This window comes from Acanthochromis polyacanthus, chromosome 10 (assembly GCF_021347895.1).
Source record: "Acanthochromis polyacanthus isolate Apoly-LR-REF ecotype Palm Island chromosome 10, KAUST_Apoly_ChrSc, whole genome shotgun sequence".
Taxonomy (NCBI): domain Eukaryota; kingdom Metazoa; phylum Chordata; class Actinopteri; family Pomacentridae; genus Acanthochromis; species Acanthochromis polyacanthus.
In genome coordinates, this window is record NC_067122.1 from 23,921,496 (window position 1) to 23,944,241 (window position 22,746).

The following is a 22,746-nucleotide window of genomic DNA, read 5'->3' on the forward strand; positions in this document are numbered from 1 at the left end:
ATCCACAGGCTACCTCTGGTTCGTTGCTTAAAGACATCAAAGTGTCTACATCTGAAAAGAACTAAGGTCGGCTTTGGGTTTTGAAAAATGTGGAAACCGCAAAGCCACATTCAATCTTGTTAAAGCATTGTCCTCAGCTGGCATTTTGGTAACATAAATGTAAACCTATTCCCCGAGTCCGGCTGAGTGACACATGTTTAGAGTATTTGATGGTGTTGTACACAAAGTGTTGCTGACCTCACCGTGACACTGACTCTCTTCCAGGCCTGCTATCATACTGTTCAGCCCGACAGAGTCCAAATGCAATTAAATATAATTATGCAATTTGTAGTCTGTTTAAGAACATAATTTGTAATACTTTTCCACTCTTTGATGATATGTCGTAGTCATCAACCGCTTGCCCTTTCTCAATAACAATACGGGGCAATATTTCCCAGGCTTTTGAATCAGCTCTTCACACAGGACCACCACTCCATGTGCCACCGCCCATGTGCCACCCACAGAACAAAACAAAGCGCCAAACAAAGTCCACCAGAGAAAAATAGCATGTCCAAACCCCTAAAACACAAAAAACGCACGCATAAACAATACGCATTACATCAGTGACCACCTCCTCCTTGCCCCCCTCCTCGTTCACACTCACAGAATAGGGAATAAATCACCGAAACAAGGTCACCAAATGTGTTTTTTCCTGCCTCAAAGTGCTGAGTAACAATCACACAACACTGGACAACAAACAGGGGGATTATTCTCACAACATCCCCCCTTTTTGCACAGGTGTTGCAGTAGCCGGATTGGACCATGAGGTGGCGCTCAACTCCTACCTGCATCCCCCCCTCCTCCCCACCCTTCAATAAAAAAAAAACTCTAGTAATTGGCTCGGACCAATCGTAGAGGAGGTGGGCGGGTCTCCATTGTTACTACAGATACTCGGAGAAGTTTTTGCACCGACCTGCTGCTGCTGCACCTATGAGTCTGCACGTCAATGAATAGCCGCGGCCCGAGCGCACAGGGGCGAGCCGATTATGCCGAGATAAGGAGCCTATGAGTCGCCCTGCGTCCCAGAATGGCCTGCGATGGTTCACCCGCGGAGGATTTCCCGGACAAAGTGATGCCCGGAGCGGCTCCCTGCACGTGTAGCAAGAAGTGCAGGAGTCGGAGCGGCAGCAGCAGCAGCAGTGTTGTCTTCCTGGGATTATTCCTGCTGTCGCTGTCCCTACACGCGGTCACCCTCGTCTGCTATTTGGATCTGCGCTCCGAAGTCAAACGGGAAATTATCCACCAGAAGCGGGACTCTATGCTGCCTCTCTCGGGGAGTGACCTGGCTGACCCGGCGGCGGCGGCGGCGGCGGTGGTGCTCTCACCCGGACACCCGCGACCGGACCCCGGCAGCAGCCGCAGCGCAGACCCCCAAGAGGTAATAATATTAACACACACACACACACGCACACACAAAATAAATAAATCTGTAAAGGAATAAATAAATAAATCACAAGCCACAGGAGCTTCTCTGACATTCCTCTCTGCTCATTCACCTCCGCTCAGCGTGTCCTCCGGTGTCAGGTTTTGTTGTCTGCGCTGTTATGGCATGTTTCTGGGCAACTTCTTTTACAGTAGCCTGTCACGAAGTTTCTGTCGGCTCAGTTTCCACACAAATACCTGCTCCTGTGTGCGTGATTCTCTTGGACACAGATGCGCAGGAAGGTGTAGGCTTCACATCTGTCACCTGGCCAAAGTCTCCTGTTCAGGTAAACACACCCGGGGTGGCATCTCAAGGAAGAAGTCCAAATTAATAGATTTTTATTTAGTCCTCATGAAACAAGAAACTGCAACTGGGAGACATCTGTCAGTTGAGTCATGCATTTCTTTATTTTGTTTTATAATCAAACCACATTTAATTCAATTTGTCTTGTTCCCAGAGCTGCTCCCCTCCCTTTAAACTCACAGAGGTTGATGCTCTAAACTTGTAGGCACCTTGCCCAGCTGGAATCAGGTCAGTCAATGGAGCCGGAGCAGGTGGACGGAAAATTAACTGGATCACCAGCAGGTGCAAAGCCCAAGGGCTGATGTAAATTCATCAGGACTTAGATGGGGCAGTTGGTACTTGGAGCGGAGCCAGCCTCGTCTCACATGTGTTTTTCTTTTCTGGCAGCGGGCTGATTGAACGTTCATTGTGTTGTCTGTGGCTTTGGCTGCAGCCCCTCTCCTCCGCCAGCACACACTCCCTAATTTCATCAGCACAAAAAGGACCGAGTGTACCTCACAACTTGTGCATTGCAATTAGCTCATATGTCGCCGGTTGTGTAACCTTTTTTGCAGAGAAAATGATCCTCTGTGTGGGGCATTGGCTGGACATTCAGTTGTGCTCAAACCTGATAGTCACTCGGAGGAATCGGAGTTATCTGGGACACGTTTATTCCTCAGTAGGAAACACTAATGAGATCCATTGCTTGTGCTGGGATTTGCTCTGCAACATTTTCCCCTCACGGGCTCAGACTATTCATTTAGTCCTCGGCGTGTCCTCTGCTAAGCTTATTTTAGGGAGTAGCGGTTTCCCCGGTTCAAGCCGAGTGAGATGGGCCCTGGTATTCAACCCAGATGGTGACGCTTCATGAGGTGAAAGACTGTGGCCCAGCTGTAAATATTTAACAGCGCTGTGATGCTGTCCTTGCCAGATGTCTGCATTAAACAACTCTGATTACACATCCCACAGTTTACATAGTTGGAGAAACAGGAGCATGTGGCATTTAGACGCAGCAGCCGCACTTGTTAGCTTTTCAGGCTTGTCCTTTGAAGAATGTCTTTTGTAGAGCTAAAAATTGTTTATTGGATTTTTCACACAAGTCTTCATCAAAGGCCCTTCAGGAGCATCAGTGAAATTCAATGTGATGGGCAGGTATACAGGCAAGTGTAAGAGAACATGAAGAGTCCCAGAAAACAAGGAAACGCAAATCATGTGTAGGAACAAACATTCGTACCACATGGGCATGCATCAGCCATGGCACACGTGAAGTTCGAATGTAATGGCGGCATATCCGTACGTGACCTCTGCTCACATGGACTCACTCTGCATTGTGGTGGAGTTGTGTTTTGAAAATGACAAGTGGTGTGGTTTCTCATCATGTAAAAACAGCTTCGTACACACAATTTAGCGTGTTTTCAGATTGTTTTCAGTCTGGCTGGTCAGTGTTGAACAAACCTCAGTAAACAGCGTCCAAATAACACTGTACGAAGAAGGAACTGTTCTCTTGTTTCGTGGCTTCTTCAGTCAAACTCGATGGAAACAGTTGAGGAAAATGAAGGTTCATTTGAGTGCATAAGGAAATGAAAAGTATGTATTGAGCTGTAAATATCAAACCTTCTGTAAGTGATCATGGAAAGATAATGTTGCAAACAGGTAAAACATTTTTTGGGAAATTAAGTATTACTCTAGTAATATTAAATCACTAGCTTTGCTTTAATTCATTTCTCCTTTAGCCTGCTCCTGTAATTTTTTTTCCAACAGAGAAATCTAGTGAGATCTGACCTTTTGTTCACAAAATTTACAGACTTCATTTGCAGACACCCGATCTGAGGAAAGTGATTGAGACTAAGACTCCCAGATAAGAATCTCAGCTGTATAAGCAGTAATACTACAAGTCTGTAATCAGTTTTCATAATCTGTCTGAACAGAGGAGGAGCTGCTTGTTGCTCGGGTTGGGAGGTGATGCGACACAACAAAAGAAAACAAGGCAAAGCAGCAAATGCTATCAAAGTTTGGAGCATTACTAACAGATTTGAGGACTTTTCTGTTCACAAAACATTTGGTTTTAGGTGTGTGCTCACACTTTTGATCTCTAGACATTTAAAATTAACAGTCAGAGCATGAAAAAAGAGGAGAAATATTCCATCCAGAGCTTTGTATGAGTAATTCATTCATTTCTGGAATGCAGTTAAAAATTAAGCACCACTTAATACCTCACACTTTTTCAGATCCTTGTAGTTGCTTCTTAATGAGAGCAGATGATGTGGTCATTTATGATCTGGGCGCGGGAAGTGAACAAACAGGCTTCACCTCAACAGTCACAGTTGGTATGCCCTTGAGCAAGGCAGTAAATCCCAGCTGCCCAGCAGATCCACACAGTTCCCAACAGTAAAACTCCACTCCCAGGTGTGTGTGGCTCTAAAAATGTGCGGTACGAGTGTGATGTAGGGCGAACTGACGGAGAGTTGAGAGCAAGTGTCGCACCTCCGTCGGCGTGACCCTCGTTCACCTGATGTCAGCCAGAGAAACGTAATAAAAGTCAATCCGCAGAATAATGAATTGTGTTAGATCAGATAGTGTTTTATTCATGAGCCTAACAATTTTCTTATAACCATTATATGAAATAATTTTCTCCTCTGATGTCTGCCTTCAAAGTCTCACAAAGAACAGATGCTGAAACATCTGGAGTCTAGTTAACGGCTATTAAAAAAGTCAGTTTGATGGGACACAAAGTCCTCAACAGCATACAAGCTCTGGGGCGCCCGGGTGGGCTGTCACCCACATCTACTTTAATTGTGACCAGTGCATGATTAGCTAAAACAACAGTATCATATGTGCTCTTATAGCCAGCCTACATATCAGGGACTAATCAGTATAGACACACATGTCACAGAAGAGGCTGCAAACTTTTCCATATAAGCCTAAATTGCCTTGACAGACAGATGGCGAAGACGCCCAGTAAAGATTAAGTCCAGAGTCACAAACATCTACCAAAATAATAAATTCTCAAGGCATTCACAGCATTCAGCTAGGAATCACTCTGCCAGCAAGTGTTGCAACAATCTGAACTGTGATTGGCTGCTGACAGGCTACATTTCCCTTAGGTTGAGCTCCACAGCTTTTTTAGATGACAGTCTATGCAAAGAGTTATTAAATTACCCGAGTTATGGTTTAAAACACATGGCCTTCCATAAAGCAGTGTATTGATATTGGCTGGGGGAAGGACACTCCTTTTTTTGTGTGATATTTAAGAAGAAAACATGCTGTCGTGGTTGAATCCAGGAGTGTGAATCACAGCAGTATCATGAGCAATCAGTTCTCAAGAGTATGCATGCCTCTGAGGTTAGTAATGCCAGTACAGCAGTGATGGGCACCCAGTCTGCAACCACAGCCGTCAGACCTCAGTTTCACCTCCTCAACTTTGTTAACCTCACATTCTCAACCACAGTTTAGTGGCTAATTCTCAGTGATGATCCAAGATTTAGAGACGAAGCTGCAACCAGAGCTTGTGTATTCATGGAGGAATGTGAGCTTCAAACAGCACAGACGGCCCGAAGGTTTAAAGATACTTTGTGTTCGTCTTGAAACATTTTGAATGTCAGGGAATTTCGGTAGTACGAGAGCTAAAATTGGTAAGAATACAAGCGGTTGTAATAGTAAGTGTTAATAAGACAAAAAGAAGTCTTGTTATCCCAAAATTACACATCCCTGGGGTGACTGAATTTTAGTCATATCCTCACGAAGCAACGGGGAATCGCGTCTTCTGCGTACAACAGCAACCCCCACGCTTTGAAGATTTGAAAGCCCTCTAATTAATAGCATTTTTCCCTTGTGCTGAAAAAGAATGGTTTACTCAATAGTTGGCACTTGGCATACATACCAACACGTTGTCATCCTGATTTACTGTAACTCTGCGTGCCTTTGAAGGGTATGAAGGCTGTAAATGTTGTAATGAAGTGAAATGAAGCAAACAAGGGCACAAAACCATTTCTCACAGTCGTATAATAGGAGAACTTTTTATAAATAAAAGAAAACGAACACCACTTTGTTGCCTTTCGTCTTTAACGCCAGCTGCACCAGTTTGGTAGTAGCCTAGCAGACTGATTGTTTGTCTTCTGTCGTTCTGCTGGAGCTTAATCTCAGGCCCGAAATTGGCTGTTGAATCATGTTTGGCTGTCAGAACAGACGAAAGTGTAATGCCATATGCCTGAACATACACCAAGAATCCTTTGAGAGGTAAAAGCCCTCCTATATGCCAACAGCTGGAGAGGAGATGTGGAGGCACCTGCACACCAAATGAACAGCAAGCGTAGCTGCTCGCAGGAACATCTGGAGGTCTGTGTGTCGATAAACCATTCCAACACATACTCCTCCATCAGCCTGGAATTCCCGTGCTCATAAGGTCAGACATGGCTGGCAGCTGGACAGCCATGTAGACTTTAACTACTTTGAGCTTGCCCAGCACAGCGGGTGGGGGGTGTTTGACATGATACAGCTCATCCCTCACCCCGGGGGGTGGGGGTCCCACATCTGAGATGAGGTAGAACAGAAACTCGAAACATATCTTTTCTTGTCTTATGGTCTTTCAGTGGCTCTGCCTGAAAACCACACAAAGAGGCACTGGGAGTTCACTCTGCTTTCGGGAGAAGGAGATTTCTTGTCGTCGGGGTTTAATGACTCTGTTTACTTGAGTGTCACAGATGGAAAAGGGGAATCTATCATCTTGCGCCCCAACTGGGAGGGATTCCCGTGGAAACAGAGAGGTCACAGTGGTCTGTCGGTAAGCTTGTCTGGTTCAGTGCTAGCAGCAAAAAGCCAAATGATACATCACTATTTATTATTTTTAGATCCGAGCTAAGGTGCTGCACATGTCACTGCTCTGGAGACGTCAGTTGTAGAAACAGCGAGCAGATGTCCAGCACAATGCATGTTGTCTGGTTGTCTGTCCTCAAGAGCCTTCATGCCTCGCACGCTTACCATTATTTATGCTGACACTCCAAAGTGTGACCGAAAGCGATCTCATATATTGCGAGGCTTGACGAAAAGGAGGGTTTGGGTGGTCTTGTTGTGTTTCCAGTGCCAGGTCTCTTCGTCTATCGGGTTCTGGGAATCCTCCAAAGATGTGATCAAAAAACTGTCTGTTCTAACAGAAAGCGACTCGGAACAATCTGTGTTTTAAACTCAGAGTCCTCAACACGAAAAATGGTGTTGTCAGAGCCGGTCATGTCTTCAGCGTGTTACAGTCAGGTCAGTACATCATACGGAGTTCATGTGAATGTAGGTCGACCAGAATCAGTCACATATGAAAACAGACGTGTGGTTTGTCCCGCCACTCACTTGCCCATGGGAACACCTCACCACTGTAGCAGAGCTTTTCCTGTTTTTAGGGATGAGCTCAGAGCAGCTCTGATCAGATCCTTTTCTTTGACATTTTTTCGCTTATTCATGCCACCACTGAATAGGGCTGGGACCAGGTGCCACATGAATGGGTATTGCTCTCAGATTAACCACAGTTCATGTCCTCCTTTTGTACAAAAAGGTGAATTTTAGAGCAGCCGTGTCCAGGTGACTGTCTCAAACGGTAGAAACGCAGACAAAAGTGACTTGGGTTACAGGATAGTTTACAGCCCCAATGGGACAGACAATGACTTGGCCACAAATGAATGTGCTTGCTGACAGTGTCTCGCATCTTTTCAAATGCCCCAAGTTGTCTCTGTGCAAACATTATACCTCAAGAATAGAAAGGCCACTTGTAACATGGGTTTCACTCTCAAAAACTTGTATCACTCATTCCTTTTTGTTCGCTGCACATATTTCATCTAAGGTGGTCTGACTGGTATTTATGTTCGCAGTCTGCTCTATCTTCACATCAGAGTCTAGGTGTTTAAAACTGTGTATAGACCATTTTCCATACTTAATCATACTTTCTTTGTGTCCCAACAGGAGAAGCTACTGCACAGAAAAGGCAACTTGCATGCCACAGAGGATAACAGGGGCATAACTCAGCGAGCGAAAAGGAGTCCCGGCAAGGATCCAGATGCAGGTGCGGGACTTTTTGTTTGCTTTGATTTGTCATCATTTACTATTATTTTTCATCAAGCTGTAAGCTGATGCTTTACTCTCTCCTGGGTTCAACCTTCTATAATTTTCACGCTCGTACTCCAAATTCACTATTATTCATGACAAAAAAAAATAACTATCGCTCTGGTACACCTGCATTAGTCTGTTTTCTGCATATGTGTTTGGCAGCAGCCTGCCTGACTGTTGAGCAGTGGTTTGTGTAACCTTTGTTTGTTTGGAGGGGATTTGGAGGGCACAGTATAAATAACAGGCTTATGGTGGTGCTAAAGCTCTTAATTTTTTTGAGAACCATTTGTTAATGGCTTCTCACTTTTTGTGGAATTGATTTTTTACTGCTTTCTGCTTACTTAACAAAGCAGCTCCACCGCATAATGTTGCCGAGTTTATAGAGCAAGAGATTAAATGGAATGGGATTAATTATTACTTGGATAGTGAGCAAGGACAAAAAGGAGTTTGGGAGGGTTTTACCAATTTGAAACAGACAGTGAAGCCATGCTGATCCCCCCCCATCTCAAAATAATATCAGGTCCCTAAATATCTTTTGTATTTGTCAGCAAAGCGGTTACATGCTGTGGAATCAAACTGTGCTATCAATGAGGTCTCAACCATCAAAATATAAGAAAAAAAATAAAAAGAATCGGTCTGCAAGACAAACAGTCATTTTGAGAATCATCTAAGACTTTGATGGCTTTCATTAATTCCACTGAATTGATTTATGTTAATCAATAGCTCCAAAGAAAACCATATGGCCAATATGTCTGAATTTGCTTTTGTAGTTTTTGTTTAGAATCTGAGCTATGCAAATAAAAAAAGCGAAGCCTTTGAAGTTTCATGTCTGAGTGCAACAAGTGCAGCATGATCACAAAGCATTCCAATGTCTGTGGCGTGACACTGAATACTTGGGGGGAAGTTTAGTGATTGTGTTTAAATTAGAAGAAAAAACTCACCTTTGAGACTTTCTACATAAATCAGTAAAGTCCCGAGCCTCTAAACACTAATCATTCCCAGGTCTCTCCTCTGCTCTCAGCGCACAGACAAAGGCTTTTGTAATCTCAGCCTTAGATGTGTGTGTGTGTGTGTGTGTGTGTGTGTGTGTGCGTTCTCGGCACTCCTAACGGGCACCAGATTCCAGATAGGGCTGCTCGTTAAGAGAAATCTATGCGGATGCATCCAGTCATTTAGCCAGAAGAGAAACACTGGCCATATGTTTGAGGGGGACTCAAACTGTGAGGTTTTAAGGTTAAATGGCCTTTGTAGTTATAATGACATGGTAAACACTAGAGCAAGCAAGACGGCTTTTTGAAAAGGATTCTTCAGCTGCGCACAGAACACACATACACAGATCCACACGGACTGCATTTTGTCTTTCAAGCACTGACATAGATGCCCCACCAACATCCACGCACGCACACTCATACACATGGCTGTAAAGGGGAGACACACACACACACACACACACAAGCGCATGCATACACACACACGCACACACTTTCATCTGCATTCTCCATCTGGGCTTAATTCAAAGAAAAGGATTTTGGCAGGATAAAGTATCTCTCTAATGATCTTCTCCAGTTCCACTGCCTGTGAATGCTTAAGGCACTTGTTCATACAGAGGAGGTGAAACCACACTTACAAATTACTACACTACAAGATACCACAGACTGACATACCTCCACTCCAGTGTTCAGTGCACAACATCTGAATCTGTTATTTTAGCCTATTTAGGATACCTACGTGGAATGAGCTGGATACTTGAGATGTTATCCGAGAAGATAATTGCTCAAGAGATCATTTCAAGCTCAATCACACTGTTTTTGTTTCTTACAGAATCGACTGGAAAAGAGAAAAGGAAAGACAGGAAAAAAGGTATTACAAAGTTCAGCTTAAATTTAATCCATCTCGGTCATTGATTAGACCGCTACCTGCTGCGTGTTTCTGAATGTGTGTTTGAGATGTCACCCAAAATCTAATACCCATCTTGGCTTGAATTGGATGACAAGCTGTCAGTGGTTAAAGGAGGAATTCTGAGATTATTTTTGCCTTCCTTCATAATCTGAGCTGATACTGTACCGGCTGTAAATCCTTCTGAGGAAAAGTTGTGATTTCTGGCTCTATAGTTAAAATTGGCTTCATTGTCAACCATTTTGCTTTCTCTCTGTACAGTGAAAAAAAGGCCTGTACCGGGGCCCCCTGGTCCCCCTGGTCCCCCAGGTCCACAGGGGCCACCGGGCATCCCTGGAATCCCCGGTATTCCAGGAAGCAATGTCGTGGGGCCTGTAGGACCTCCTGGACCCCCTGGGCCACAGGGACCACCGGGCGCTCAAGGTCCGGCAGGTATAAAACTTAAAATAGAATCCGCTGAGATAACCAAGAGTTGAGCCTGAGAACTTGAAAATGAGCAGAGAGATTTTTCTCTGCGATTACATTATTTTCCTGCATGTAGATTCTTTCCCACTCTAGTGGGGGCTCAAGTTCTCAAAATCCATTAACTCATTGCCCGCACAGTGAGACTTTCTGATGTAGGATGTCAAACATTGTGTGGAATAGCAATGATCCATCTTTAAACTATGTCAGTGTTTGTTTTGTTTTAATAATCATCTCTCCTTTGTTCCCCAGCAGTGTTGAAGGCCAGAAATTTATCATCTCTCTCTCTCTGTCTCCTATTGTTGCAGGGGTTAGCGATAGGACCAAAACAAAGGAATTCCAGGTAAGAGTATGTCATCTTTTAAAATGTAATTTTATCCGACAACAGTTATTCTCCTTTTCTTTTTTTATGCGAATTTAAATTAATTGCCCGACATCTTTTCTTTCCAGCCCGCAGTGGTTCACTTGCAAGGGCAGGAAACAACCATCCAAGTGAGAGAAGGTGGGTTTTCTGTCCATGTTTAGTTGTAGTTACGCCACTGTGTTTGACACAAAACAATAAGCGCGCGTAATCCCTGCCAATGCCCGTGGTCAAACACCCAGGTCTGGAACTGCACTAATAGACATGCCTGCTAAACCTCAGAATTACAAGAGAATAAATATAAACACAAGAGATTGTTGACATGCAGTTGCTGTTTACACTGGAGTTTCAACATGCCAGATTTGGTCAACTGTAAGAAATTCTATGCTTTACTTGGTCCCCTTCATGGAAAGTTAAAGGAATCACTTACAAAACCAAAGATTTCCATGTAGTCCAAATGTTATTGCCAGTGTTTACTATTGCAATGCTTAGGATTATAGTTTATTTAAAGTAATATTATATGATTAGTTTACAGTTATGAGCTTAAGTTGTAAGTCTGACTCGTGTTACCTCAGGAGCAGAAGTCTGGCATGCCAGCAGATTCGTATTATCCAGCGTCGGTTTTGTCAGTCTAAAAGGAGTGTAAGCATCATTAGCAGGTTTATATTTTGTGTCAGTGCTGAGCTCTGGTTGTCATTAAGAACTGCTGAAAGCTGTTTATGTTGACCGCTTGCCTCTTGTGTGTTTGTTGTGACATGTTTAGATCTGTCTCAAGGAGTCCTTAAGAACTGGAAGATGGTGTCCATCCATCACCGTGTGTTCAAAATGCACTCTCGCACTGGACAGCTAGAGGTGCTGTTGGACGGTGTCTACTTCATATATAGTCAGGTAGAAGTGAGTACGGTCCTTGACGTAACTCTTTAAATTTACAGTTCAAAGTCAAAAGAACTGGCAGTTGTTCTTCAGTTAAGCTTAAATATGCTTGCTTTGTTTATAACTGTCTAAGTTACATTATGAGACGTTTCTTTCCCTCCCTTGTAGCTAAATGTGAGGCTCTATAACTCATTCCCTTGTTGGCTGCTCTTATATTGCAGCTGTTTCAGCTTTAAATAAGCTCTTAAATTAACATAGTGGCTTGTTTTGACTACCCCTCTCAGTCTTTTGTGAATTTCATGTCCCCTCTCCACTAGGTGTACTACCTCAACTTCACTGACATTGCCAGCTATGATGTGATGGTGGACTCCAACCCGTTCCTCCGCTGCACGTGCAGCATTGAGACGGGCCAGCGCAAGTTCAACACCTGTTACACGGCCGGGGTGAGCCCGCTGCGTGCCGGCCAGAGGATCTCTATACGCATAGCCCATGAGTACACACTCATCAACATGACCAACCACACCACCTTCCTGGGAAGTGTCAGGCTTGGAGAGGCTCCATCTGCTGGACAGAACGGATAATTACACAACCACCAGACATCTGCATCAAAGAAAAGACATTGCTCAATGCAGTCACATTAGTCCAGAGTCATACTGTCCTTTCATCCTGCCTGATGTGGGATTGATCCCCCGATTAGGAGCAACTTGTCGCCCATGTCTTGCCCCGCTTCTTTTAGTGGAAACCTCATCCTTAGGGCTGTTAAATTCAAGGAAGCACCAGGGTGACTTTTGCTCACTTTCACATGTCTGTATTAAAAAGGACAATAAAGACTGCTATGTTTCCCTCCACATTGATTCCGTGCAGAGAGATGAGCCTTTTGATGACCCAAACGTCCTCATCAAACAAAAGTTTCTATTTATAGTCACCATTTTGTGTCAACACAGACAGCATCTCTCTTTATAACGAGGAAGGACACTGTGCGGACAGATACTTAGTAATTGCATCCTTTAAAGTGCTGTTGAATGATAATCTTGTATCTCCAAAAACACCAGCTATTAGAAATGTTTTCTCTGCAGTTTGTTTATTTGGCCTTTTGAAGTAATTTGATTATGTTAACAGTTATTCAGTAGGTGGTTCAAAGCTCCATATGTCCCTGGGTTATAAAAATCAGTAAAAGTTTATATAAATGTTCAAAGCAAGTATAAAGGTATCTATGTAATGCTAACAAAAATCCATTAAAACTGGAGTTATAAGGTATTCACAGAGCAACAGCACTACATATTTTGCGCACATTTGCACTACAGCATCCCTGCAGAATATCAGTGATATGTCTTGTTACAGTGCTATTGTTTAGTTACCTTATGAATGAATCCATGTAGAAAAATGATAGTTGTTAATACATGTCTGTACATACTGTATATAAAATGGGATATACTTTTGTAAATGGAGTTGGTTGATGGATTAAAATGTTTCATTTTCTGTCTAAACGCATTTGTCTGTCTTTTGTGTTTGTGCAGCTGGTGGAATTAATTTGAAAGGTTAAAACGTCTTTCATTTTCGACTAAGTTGGCACGAGTACTGACAAGAACAAATGATGTTCTGTGAGTGAGGTCTTTGTCTTTATTAAAATGTGGCTTTTACTCTTGAGTTTCACAATACACTGCAAAGTTGGCTGTAATTTTCATGCAGGCTAAATGAGTTCCATCTTGAGAGGCAGAAAGAAGATAGTTCCTCATTTAGAAACAAATTTTGAAACTGAACATGTAGGTTTCCGGTGTGTACTGATGTGTGACCTCACCCGTTTGAGTAACGTGGGGACATCCAGTCTGCAAGTCTCACTATGCTCTATAATGCTCTATTATCACTAACGGCATTTATGTTTTGTCTTAGTCTTTTCCTGGTGCACAGAGCCAGTGTTCTAGAAAATGACTTTCGCAAACTCCAAGGGGACATAATGCTACAATTAAATCAACCACATTCTGAGGGAGTCAATGGGAAAATGGCCAAGATGTCTAAAACAAGGGAGGTATGTCACTGATTATGCAGGATGGAGTCATCTTGGACATTGTACTACTGAGATTTATGCCATTAGTGAGTGTTCAGATAGCGCTGCAATAATAAATTTTATCTTAATGCTTTGTTTTCTCCTAGGACATTAAGCCAAGTGTTTTCCAAAAAGCTCAGAGTTCTCTGAAGATATCTTCTAGGAGAGTAAAAAGGGAACAGAACAGCTGCAGAGGTGGGTTGCAGCTGAGAACCGAAAATGTGTCCATTAGTTACGGTCTAATCTGGTAGTGAGACCATAAACAGTGTATGCTAAGTTAATAAAATTAAAGTATTATGTTTATTTCCCTCTCTTGCCAGTTCCAACATCATTTCTGCAGTTTCGGGCTAACACCAACAAACAGCCAGACATAAGAGGTAAAACTAAATTCAAGTCTTTGGCTTTAGCATTGCACCGTCTGCCATTATTTTGAATAAGTGTGTCTTGGCTTTTCCCATAGGAAATATAACAGTGATCCCTTGGACCATTTCTGCACAGCAAGGAAGTACAATTTCACAAAAGAAAAACAGAATTGTTGTCCAAGAAGATGGATATTACTTGGTGTTTGGACAAGTATTGTGTCACTCTAACTCAAGCAGAACTAAGTTGATATTGCATTTGATTTGTTCCAAGTATTCGGCTAATGTTCTGCCTAATTCACAGGTTTTGTTCGAAAACCCGAGCACAGTTATGGCTCATGTCATACAAAGCTGGAGTTCTTCTGAAGCAGGGACAAAATCAACACAGCTCTTGTGCTGCATGCGAGAGATGTCTGATCAAACCTACGGCAATACATGTTATAGTTCAGGTCAGTGAGGGAGTGCTGATGGATGGTTGGTTTTTACTGCCTTTGGACAGAGGCAGGGTAGCTGATTCCACTCTCTGTGCTAAGAAAAGTTGTGTCTTTCGTAGCTGCCAAACAGACATGAGTGTGGTTACTTAGCAAGAAGGCAAAGAAGCATGTTTCTGAAAATGTAAAACTGCTTTTTTACCTGGCACAGCCTTGGAAAAACAAAAGAAATGTTCCCATGTTGGTCACTAAATAGCCTGAAATGCAAGGAAATCATTGTTATTCCTTCACTTTTTCCCTCCTCTGTCTGAACATGATGTATCCTCTGTTACAGGCACAGTGTATTTGCTTCAGGGTGATGAGCTGGAGCTGGTGATCCCAGACAGGCCAGGAGTTCTGATCTCTACAGACCCAGAGTCAACCTTTTTTGGTGTCATACAGCTAAACTGAAACAACACAGCATGGGGATGATAAATATGCAGCTCATTGATGCAGGAAGCTGGGAACTGACACTGAGCTGTGTGAGAGGATGTTGATAAAGGACCCGAGTGACAGCGGCAGGAAAAGTGCCAGAGCATGTTATTAATCTCAGGAAAATACATAATGAACTTTTTAAATGAACTGTCCATGTCCATCATCTGTCGTGTTTTTTGGGTATTTTTGGAATCCGCTAGCTTGAGTGCATTAAATGTTTCATTCAGGTGGCTCTCCTGCACGTGTCTATCCTGTGCCATTGTTTTTGTGTGCCACCACCTCCTTTCATCGGTCTATTTTCGCATGTCTCTTTATACCTTGCCGGGGGCTTCCCTCCTGCTCCACCTACACGCTGTCAGCTTATTTGTTCCTCTCATCTATTTTAGACCGGTTTCCGTTTTTCCAAAGACTGTGTCAGGAACAAACAAATGTATAAATTTATATCGCTCAGGAGGTGTTTTCCCGGTGGACACGGAAATCCACAGCACTGTAAATACTCGAATGTAAAATTAAAGTTGTTGCAAGTTGAATAATATGCTTTTCCACAATAAATTCTCGATTGGTATTTCAGCACAGCCTACTTAACATGCATTTATCTTTGTGACTTTTTGCATTAACATAAAAATATGACTTTGCTTGTGTATGTTTTTTTTTTTTTTTAGTCAGATTTTGTAAAGCTTGATAGAAAGTGACATATCCCTGGTCGTGTCTTTATTGTCTAAATATAGCATCCACAGTGCCTATCTGGTGTCCACAGCTGTTTTCTCTCGCCTCTTTTTTTATGAAGCATGCCTATAAGAGGGTGTGTGAGTGTGTATATGAGCTGTGACAGCAGCAGTGGTACAGTTTAGCAGCAGCAGAAGCAGCAGCAGGGAGAGAATGGTCAGACATATGTTCTCTAATCTCCTGCTACTCTGGTCACTCAGCCATGACCTTTACATAACTGGACTGACATATAATGCTCCACAGGTAGGTTAAGATGAAATATTACAATGCAGTGCAGTTTACTTTTTTCCCCCCTCTTTCTTTAGCCTACAAAGTTTCTGGACTTTAAAAACTGCCAAGGTTGTTTAACTTTGCTCTCCATTGTTCTCTCTTTGATTATGATTAATGTTCCTTTCATTTCAAGGAGCAGTCCTGGAACAACCAGAACCTCTCCTCTGTCCCTCTGGATTTGGATGCAAGGCTTAGAAGACTAGACTTGTCCAATAACCTCATCAGACAGTTACACACACTTGCCTTGCCATACTTGGAGCAGCTGGACCTGAGCAGCAACCAGCTGGATTTCATCTCCGAGGGGGCTTTTGAAAACCTGGCTCGACTTGCGCAGTTGAATTTGTCCAGAAATGGACTGAACAACAACCTTGGCAGCAACAGCAAAGCCCTCCAATCCCTCAGCGGGCTGAAGACTTTGGACATATCAATGAACGGTTTGAGTGATGACGCAGTGGAGCTGTACCTTAGAAACAAGTCGTCCCTTGATCAACTTAAGATGACTGGTAATGCTTTAAAAAGACTTTCTCACAGCTTGTTCAAAGAGAGTAAAGGTTTAAGGACCATTACTATTGACGACAATCTGGTATCAGAGATAGAACAGGGGACATTTGAACCACTGATTCACTTAGAGACGCTTAACCTGGCCAAAAACAATCTTGCACACATCTGTGATTTTAAATTACATCAAATTAAATATCTAAATCTCAGTAGAAATTCTGTGGAGTTCTTTGTAACATGTCAGGATGACCAGCTGTACAGGCTGGAAGTTCTTGATCTAAGTTACAACAAACTTCTTTACTTTCCAATTGTTCCAAAAATGAACCATTTGAGGTATCTCTATTTGCAGAATAATATGATTGGTACACTGAATTCAGAGGCTACAATGGTATCAGAGGCTAATTCTCTTTATAATGAGATTACAAGAAAGAAACTAGTAACAAAAAACAACCTGCACTCAAATTGGCGGCCAATGCCACTCATTTACATTGACCTGAGCTATAACCACTTCAGGTCTTTCCCTCTTGAGACTCTGAGCCTCCTCTCATCTTTAGAAACACTGAATTTCAGTTATAACTGTCTGCAAAACATCTTCTGGGACGTTAGGAACTACAGTGAATCAGGACATGTTCGCCAGCTTTTCTTTCCCTCCTTAAAGCACCTGGATTTGCAAAGCAATGGACTTATGTATATCTCTCCTCTCTTCCTAAATTCGCTCACACAAATAGAAACATTAAATTTAGAAGACAATTCAGTGCAGCCTTGTGCTTCCATTGACCATTTGAGAAGCTCTCAATCAGCACAGCACATAAATGTCAGCTCATCCTGTGTTGCATTGGGGCAGTTAAGGACTCTTAAACATCTCAATCTAAAAGAAAACAACATAAAAATACTTGAGCCACACACATTTCAGGGAACCTCTTTGGTTTCCCTGAACCTTGCAAAAAATTTACATATGGTGATAAATGAGGGGGCACTGGAAGGAGCGCAAACAAGTCTTCAGTCCCTGATAATCAGCGAGATAAACATGACCAGCTCTCATCTGTCTTTACCCTGTTTGCCAGCGTTAACACAACTGAACATATCAAACAACCATCTAGATGTGATACCCAGCAGTTTAATTTGCTCTCCACTGACAGAAGTTGACATAAGAAACAATGTTTTGATGACTTTAAACCATTGTTTGATACAGGCTTTATCTACACATCTCACTATTATGTATATTAGCGGGAATCGTTTCAACTGCTGTGACAGCAGATGGCTGAAAATCCTACATGAGACGAAGATTAAACTGCCTGACATGAGTGAGGCTGAATGCTTCACACATGTTAGAAAATTTGTCATGACGGAATATCTAAAAAACCCTGAACAGAACTGTTTGTTTCGTACACAGGCACAAGAAGTTCATCCTGGACAAATAATCATAATTATTATATTTGTAGGTGTAATATTAGCAGTGCTTGTTGTATTCAGCAGGAAGCTGTGTTGTACTCAAAGATCATTTGTAGTGTGATATGGAAAACCTGTTGTCACTGCTTTGTTTTGTACATTGTTTGATATGGGTTTTAGAAAGCAGACACCTCAGTTCCTAAAGCCTAACTTCACTGAGTTTCACTATTTATGACCCATTTTCTTATTAACAGAAGTGTGGCATAAAGGTGGAGTATGTAATTTCAATGTTTGTTCATTTTATAACTCAAAAAATATTCCTCATATCCTCTCAATATGTCACATTCTATGTGAGCTGGCAAATATTTGATGCTGATTTAAACACAGCCCTATAAATGGGAAATAGTGGTTTGAACCAATCCACATAACACAATTTTGGCATGTCTTGTGCACAAGACTGGGGTAAAGGGAGGTGGAAGGAAGTTAAGGGACACTAAATCTGACACATGCGAACTATCTTAATGTCCTAACAAGGTAAACATGAACAATCTTTCTCCAAAATCACAGACTTCACCTTTAGCGACTGCTGAGGTTACAAAAACTCTCAATTAACAAAATGAAGTAACACAAGTCCATTTTCCCCCGTTTAAAGCTTTCTCTGTGACTTCACTGCTCATTACAAGCCTTCAGGACGTGCATCACTTTGTGTGACCTTTGCAGCTCAAATGTTGTGATTGAAATTGGCTTAATCGACTCCCAAGCTGTTTGGTTACGGTGCGCGCCAAATCAATAATCACGGGGAGAATTTTTGCCCATCCTTCATTGTGAAATGTTTTCAAGTAAAACTTTAACCTTGGCGTTAATTTTCATGACGTCTCTAAAGTCTTGCACAACATTCCCAGAATCAGGACTGAACTCAGTACAGTGCCAATAAAAGAGGGCTTGTGAGAGTTTCTGTTTAAACATGTATTTTTCTATATGTTTAGATTAAAAATGTGCTTATTTGTCATTGTCTTTATAGAAGATCATTTTAATACGCATCACTATATAAATCTGTCTGAGTTTTGTAATATGCAATTCATGTGGTGCTGACTCTGGGAGAATGTTAACAAATACAGTGGTAAATGTGGCAGCCGTTATGCTTTACATAATAAACACGACATATTTAACAACCACAATATGTTGGCAGTCTTTATTTAGGAATATGGATACAACATTTATTTTAACTTACAACATAAATCACTGAGACTGGAGGAGAAATAATTTCAGTTTCTGTGAATTTCTGTTTTCAGTCCACCGAGCCATAAAAAAGACTACTACCAATCAGCACGAGTTCCTTCTCACTCAATAAATCTGACTAAGTTTGGATCCACTGGGAAAATAAAAACCTCTACATAGCACATAATCATTAAGTTAAACTCACAACACATGAATAAACTTTGAGTTTCATCCAACACTGCTGTTCCACAGGCAGTGAGGTGATGTGACTGGTGAAAACGTGTACAAGCTGCATGACATGCTGCGGTGTAAGAATGCATCTGAAATGAAAAGAAATCAGGAGGATTTTATTACACTATAAACAAGAAGCTCCGGGTGCACACCAGAGACAAACTGCTGCTGCAGGATATCCTGTTAAGCAATCCTCTAACCGTCTGCTTACTGACACATCCTTTCTCCTTAAGCTGAAGCAAAGTGCCATTTTCTAGTTCTTGTGCCCATTATCACTTTGTCCACTAGTGAAAGACGGGTCTGTGATGGCAGCATTAGTGCCAGAGCAACAAGAGTGTCTATCAATCTGGCTCTTGAGCAATATTACTTTAGGAAATGTCTTTGTTGCCCCACCCTCAGGTTTTGGGTTCTAGATCAAGTAGCAGCTTGACAAGTTCAAGCAAAGAGCACTCAAAGAACAAGAACACTGTGTGGATCGCATTGGATGTGAGACCAAAGGAATGCAGGTAGCAAATTGTATTCATTCTTGGATTTGGTGGTTGATAGTAGCTGGCATTAACACATTAGCAGCGGCTTGTTTGTTAGCAACTACACAACAGCGAGTATTAAAAACTTGCATCACTGTCATTGTCTCCCTGCAGACTGTCAAAATCTCATTTAATAAAGATAATTTTATCTTTCATCTGTGATATCCAATTCTTTAAATACATAAATCACTCATTTCCATTCATATTTCACATAACTTGTTAATATCTCAGTGCCACACTGTTCTGCTCCCATTTTTATTTACTTAGTGTTCTATTATGAAATATGGTGACCTGGATTTTTTTTGTTTTTCTTAACAAATGCATCATGCTCCTTCTCCAAACAAACTCTTGGTATCAGCAGAAGCTCACGAAAGAAAATAGTCATGATTAGCAATACAGAAAATCTCTTAACCTTTTTCATTAAGTTTACAATATGTGTTTTCCAATGTTTTATTAATTTCTGTTCAGCAGAAATAAGAGATTATTACCTAAAATGTGCATGCATTTTGAATACAAATTGTCTCTAAAGCACACTCATACTGGCAAATACTATACAAAATACAATACAACAATACGCTATATTACAGAAAAGCATCTAAATAAATCTGTGTCAGGTTAATATATGGTATTTTCTTAAAGCAGAGGTAGTGAGCTGTCCATTTACAGTTTTTGATGTAGGTTTAATAATGCCTATTCTCAAAGTGTGAAGCTGTAATACAGTAAAAAAACGTTTGTATATAAACAGAATATTGGCTTGTACTCGCACATATTGTCTACCTTACAGCCCCAGTGTCCAGGAAGCCCAGAAACTATCATGACAACAGAGAGCCCTAATAAAGGTGATCCCAAAGAAGAAGGGTCTGACGTCTTTATGTGAGAGAGCCGACTATGAACCTTAAGATCTTTTATTTCTAAATTTTGATTTTTCGGTTGGCAGAAACTGGTTTGGGGTGGCAACACAGGTAGTAGATGTAGATGATGATATGAATTTTAATGACGAAAAGGAAGGACAAGTTCACAAAACGCAGGTATCCGGCAAGATGATGGGCACATATTTATGAGAGTGATAAAAGAAACTTGAAAGAAGAACAATTCAGTTGAATAGTTAAAACAATACGGAAATTCAGGAAGGAAGAGGAACTCATGAATTTACAACCAATAGAATTGTCTAGGGAGCAGAAACAGAAGCTAGGAGACGTAAACATGACTTTTTCAGTATGGGAACCTGTTGGTAAAATATGGAAATGAACAACAGAGAAATAAAGCATAATGATTTTTTTTTTTGGCAAAATACAGGAAAAACTCAAAGTATTCATGGAGTATTTATGACCACCAGCTCCATGGATACCCCCTACTGAAAGGCTCTGCATTTCTAATATCCAGAACGGTGGGGTTACAAATGGAAAGCACAGGCTGGACGAGGATCCACAAAACAAGACTCTGCAGTGGTTATAGCTCCTTTGAGAACCTCATCTTGAACCTGCAGTCATTGTTACAGATCACTCAGAAGTCCAGAGGACCAAAGATCCAAGATAAATAGGTTTCTTCCACTGAATCTTTCAAATACTGTGTTGAGTGAGTGTAAGTATATTAAATAAAAAACATGAAATGCTTTACTGATTAGATAAAGTAAATCTTGGTAAATCTAGTACTAAGACAATTTAAAAATACTCCACCACAGTGGGAAATGCTACATTTAAAGTTTTAATTCATCAGATATCCAGAAGTATCATCAGTTTACCATACTATGAGTGTCATCTTTAGAGTCATAATTACCATTGTAAGGATGGACAATGTAATTTTGCACAAATTCCAGTGAAACTATGAATTTTGAAAAAAAAAAAAAGCTAAATCTGAATCCAACATTAGTCCGATTCATATGAACAACAAATGCACACTGTTACTTCAACAGGAGGAAATGATGCATTTGTTGGTGACATGATTTATTGGATTTATACATAAGTGGTGCACTAGTGTTTATAGATTTGAATATGATGTCCGCTTCAATCAAAGAAACAAGACCCGAGAGAGCAAACTCCACGGCCAAAATGCCTCGGCAGAATAACATTTCTGAATTCGGAAAGAAGTTACAGTGACTAACCCACAGTCAGATGTGCCTGGTATCCAGTACTGATGGTATTACTGGGCATTAATGTCTTGCTGACAGAGGAGAAAACATTATAAGAATATTCTGAATTGCTTTACAACTGAGAAACTGGCAGTGATCAAATCATGTGGCTGTGACCAAATAAGACCAAACATCTGATGTATTGTAAGCCACGTGTTGGTTGCTGTGTGTTTTTCTGGATAGTTATTTTCATGGCATACAACCGACTCTTCTACGTGTTATTGGTTCCATTAGTCAGAGACAAGGCAAGACGAGACTAGTAAAATATCCAGCACAGAAAGTTATGGCCAGTTGCCCTGGCTAGCAGACTTTCCAAAGCATTACAATGAATTCTCAGGGAAAGGTTTCAGGAACACATAATACTTACTGACAATCAGTTTGATTTTAAAAATAAACATGGCACAAGTACTAAAGGAAGTTCTTAATAAGTACGAAAAAATAGACATTAAACTACAATATTTCAGTCATGAAGAAAGTTTACCAGCTGTTGTAAACATCATGCAAATCATGGCTGTCTTGAGTTGACACCTATAACTCTGAATTTTCTATGGTGGAATCATTAAAACATATGTATCTTTGTCACAAAAACAATCATACATTTGTGGTTCCTTCATAATCTATTACAGGTCTTGCAAGTGGGTCAAGTTGCTGAATGTATATTTCAAACCTAGGAGAATTTATTTCCAGAATATCTGTAATAAATCAAAGAATACATGTATGTGCACGGTCTTTACAAGTGTCTGTAAACATGTGCTTACATACAGTTGTGCAGAATCCAAATCTGTTCAAGCTTTTGACTTAACTGATTATGGTAAAATCAACATACAAGACTGATGGGGATTTATATGATTGGTATTCACATCAAACCATGTCAGCAAGATGGGGTAGGAAGACATCTGCACCCTGTGGCCAATGGGTTCTGACAAGGTGTAATACTGTCAACTGTTCAGTTAAAGCTAAAAAGGTAACTGGATATATGTATGTAAGAACAGAGGTGATTTGCTCTTAAAAGGTTGGAAATATTGTGG

The 22,746-nt window shown here is 41.3% G+C and overlaps 3 protein-coding genes across 5 annotated transcripts; all 3 read left to right on the forward strand.

The window, feature by feature from the left end:
- The first annotated feature begins 915 nt into the window (after positions 1-915).
- On the forward strand, positions 916-12,910 carry eda (ectodysplasin A). Of its 3 annotated transcripts, none has more exons than XM_022196209.2 (8): positions 916-1,417; positions 7,688-7,787; positions 9,653-9,691; positions 9,989-10,159; positions 10,498-10,532; positions 10,640-10,691; positions 11,314-11,438; positions 11,741-12,910. In XM_022196209.2, the coding sequence occupies exons 1-8, from the start codon at positions 1,067-1,069 to the stop codon at positions 12,002-12,004; spliced, it is 1,137 nt and encodes a 378-aa protein (XP_022051901.1). In that variant the 5' UTR covers positions 916-1,066; the 3' UTR covers positions 12,005-12,910. The 3 variants fall into 3 exon arrangements, with proteins under 3 accessions (XP_022051901.1, XP_022051908.1, XP_022051892.1); XM_022196216.2 differs by having other exon boundaries at positions 9,989-10,150; positions 11,314-11,444; XM_022196200.2 differs by having other exon boundaries at positions 917-1,417; positions 11,314-11,444.
- Positions 12,911-13,207: 297 nt separating this feature from the next.
- On the forward strand, positions 13,208-15,301 carry LOC110952194 (tumor necrosis factor ligand superfamily member 13B-like). Its single transcript, XM_022195635.2, is given in 7 exon segments — positions 13,208-13,247; positions 13,250-13,449; positions 13,575-13,662; positions 13,788-13,844; positions 13,928-14,040; positions 14,131-14,275; positions 14,592-15,301. Coding segments are annotated over 7 exon segments (759 nt in total). The 3' UTR covers positions 14,708-15,301.
- An 85-nt stretch (positions 15,302-15,386) lies between these two features.
- Positions 15,387-19,681, forward strand: LOC110952581 (transforming growth factor beta activator LRRC33-like). The gene is made up of 2 exons (XM_022196188.2): positions 15,387-15,700; positions 15,861-19,681. Exons 1-2 carry the CDS (start codon positions 15,611-15,613, stop codon positions 17,736-17,738), a joined length of 1,968 nt encoding a protein of 655 aa, XP_022051880.1. The 5' UTR covers positions 15,387-15,610; the 3' UTR covers positions 17,739-19,681.
- The last annotated feature ends 3,065 nt before the right edge of the window (positions 19,682-22,746 follow it).

Coding starts and splice junctions, on each gene's coding strand:
- eda (XM_022196200.2), top strand. CDS start 1,067: ATGGCCTGCGATGGTTCACCCGCGGAGGATTTCCCGGACAAAGTGATG. Junction 1,418..7,687: donor GCAGCGCAGACCCCCAAGAG/GTAATAATATTA, acceptor GTGTCCCAACAG/GAGAAGCTACTGCACAGAAA. Junction 10,692..11,313: donor AACCATCCAAGTGAGAGAAG/GTGGGTTTTCTG, acceptor TGACATGTTTAG/ATCTGTCTCAAGGAGTCCTT.
- LOC110952581 (XM_022196188.2), top strand. CDS start 15,611: ATGGTCAGACATATGTTCTCTAATCTCCTGCTACTCTGGTCACTCAGC. Junction 15,701..15,860: donor TGACATATAATGCTCCACAG/GTAGGTTAAGAT, acceptor TTTCATTTCAAG/GAGCAGTCCTGGAACAACCA.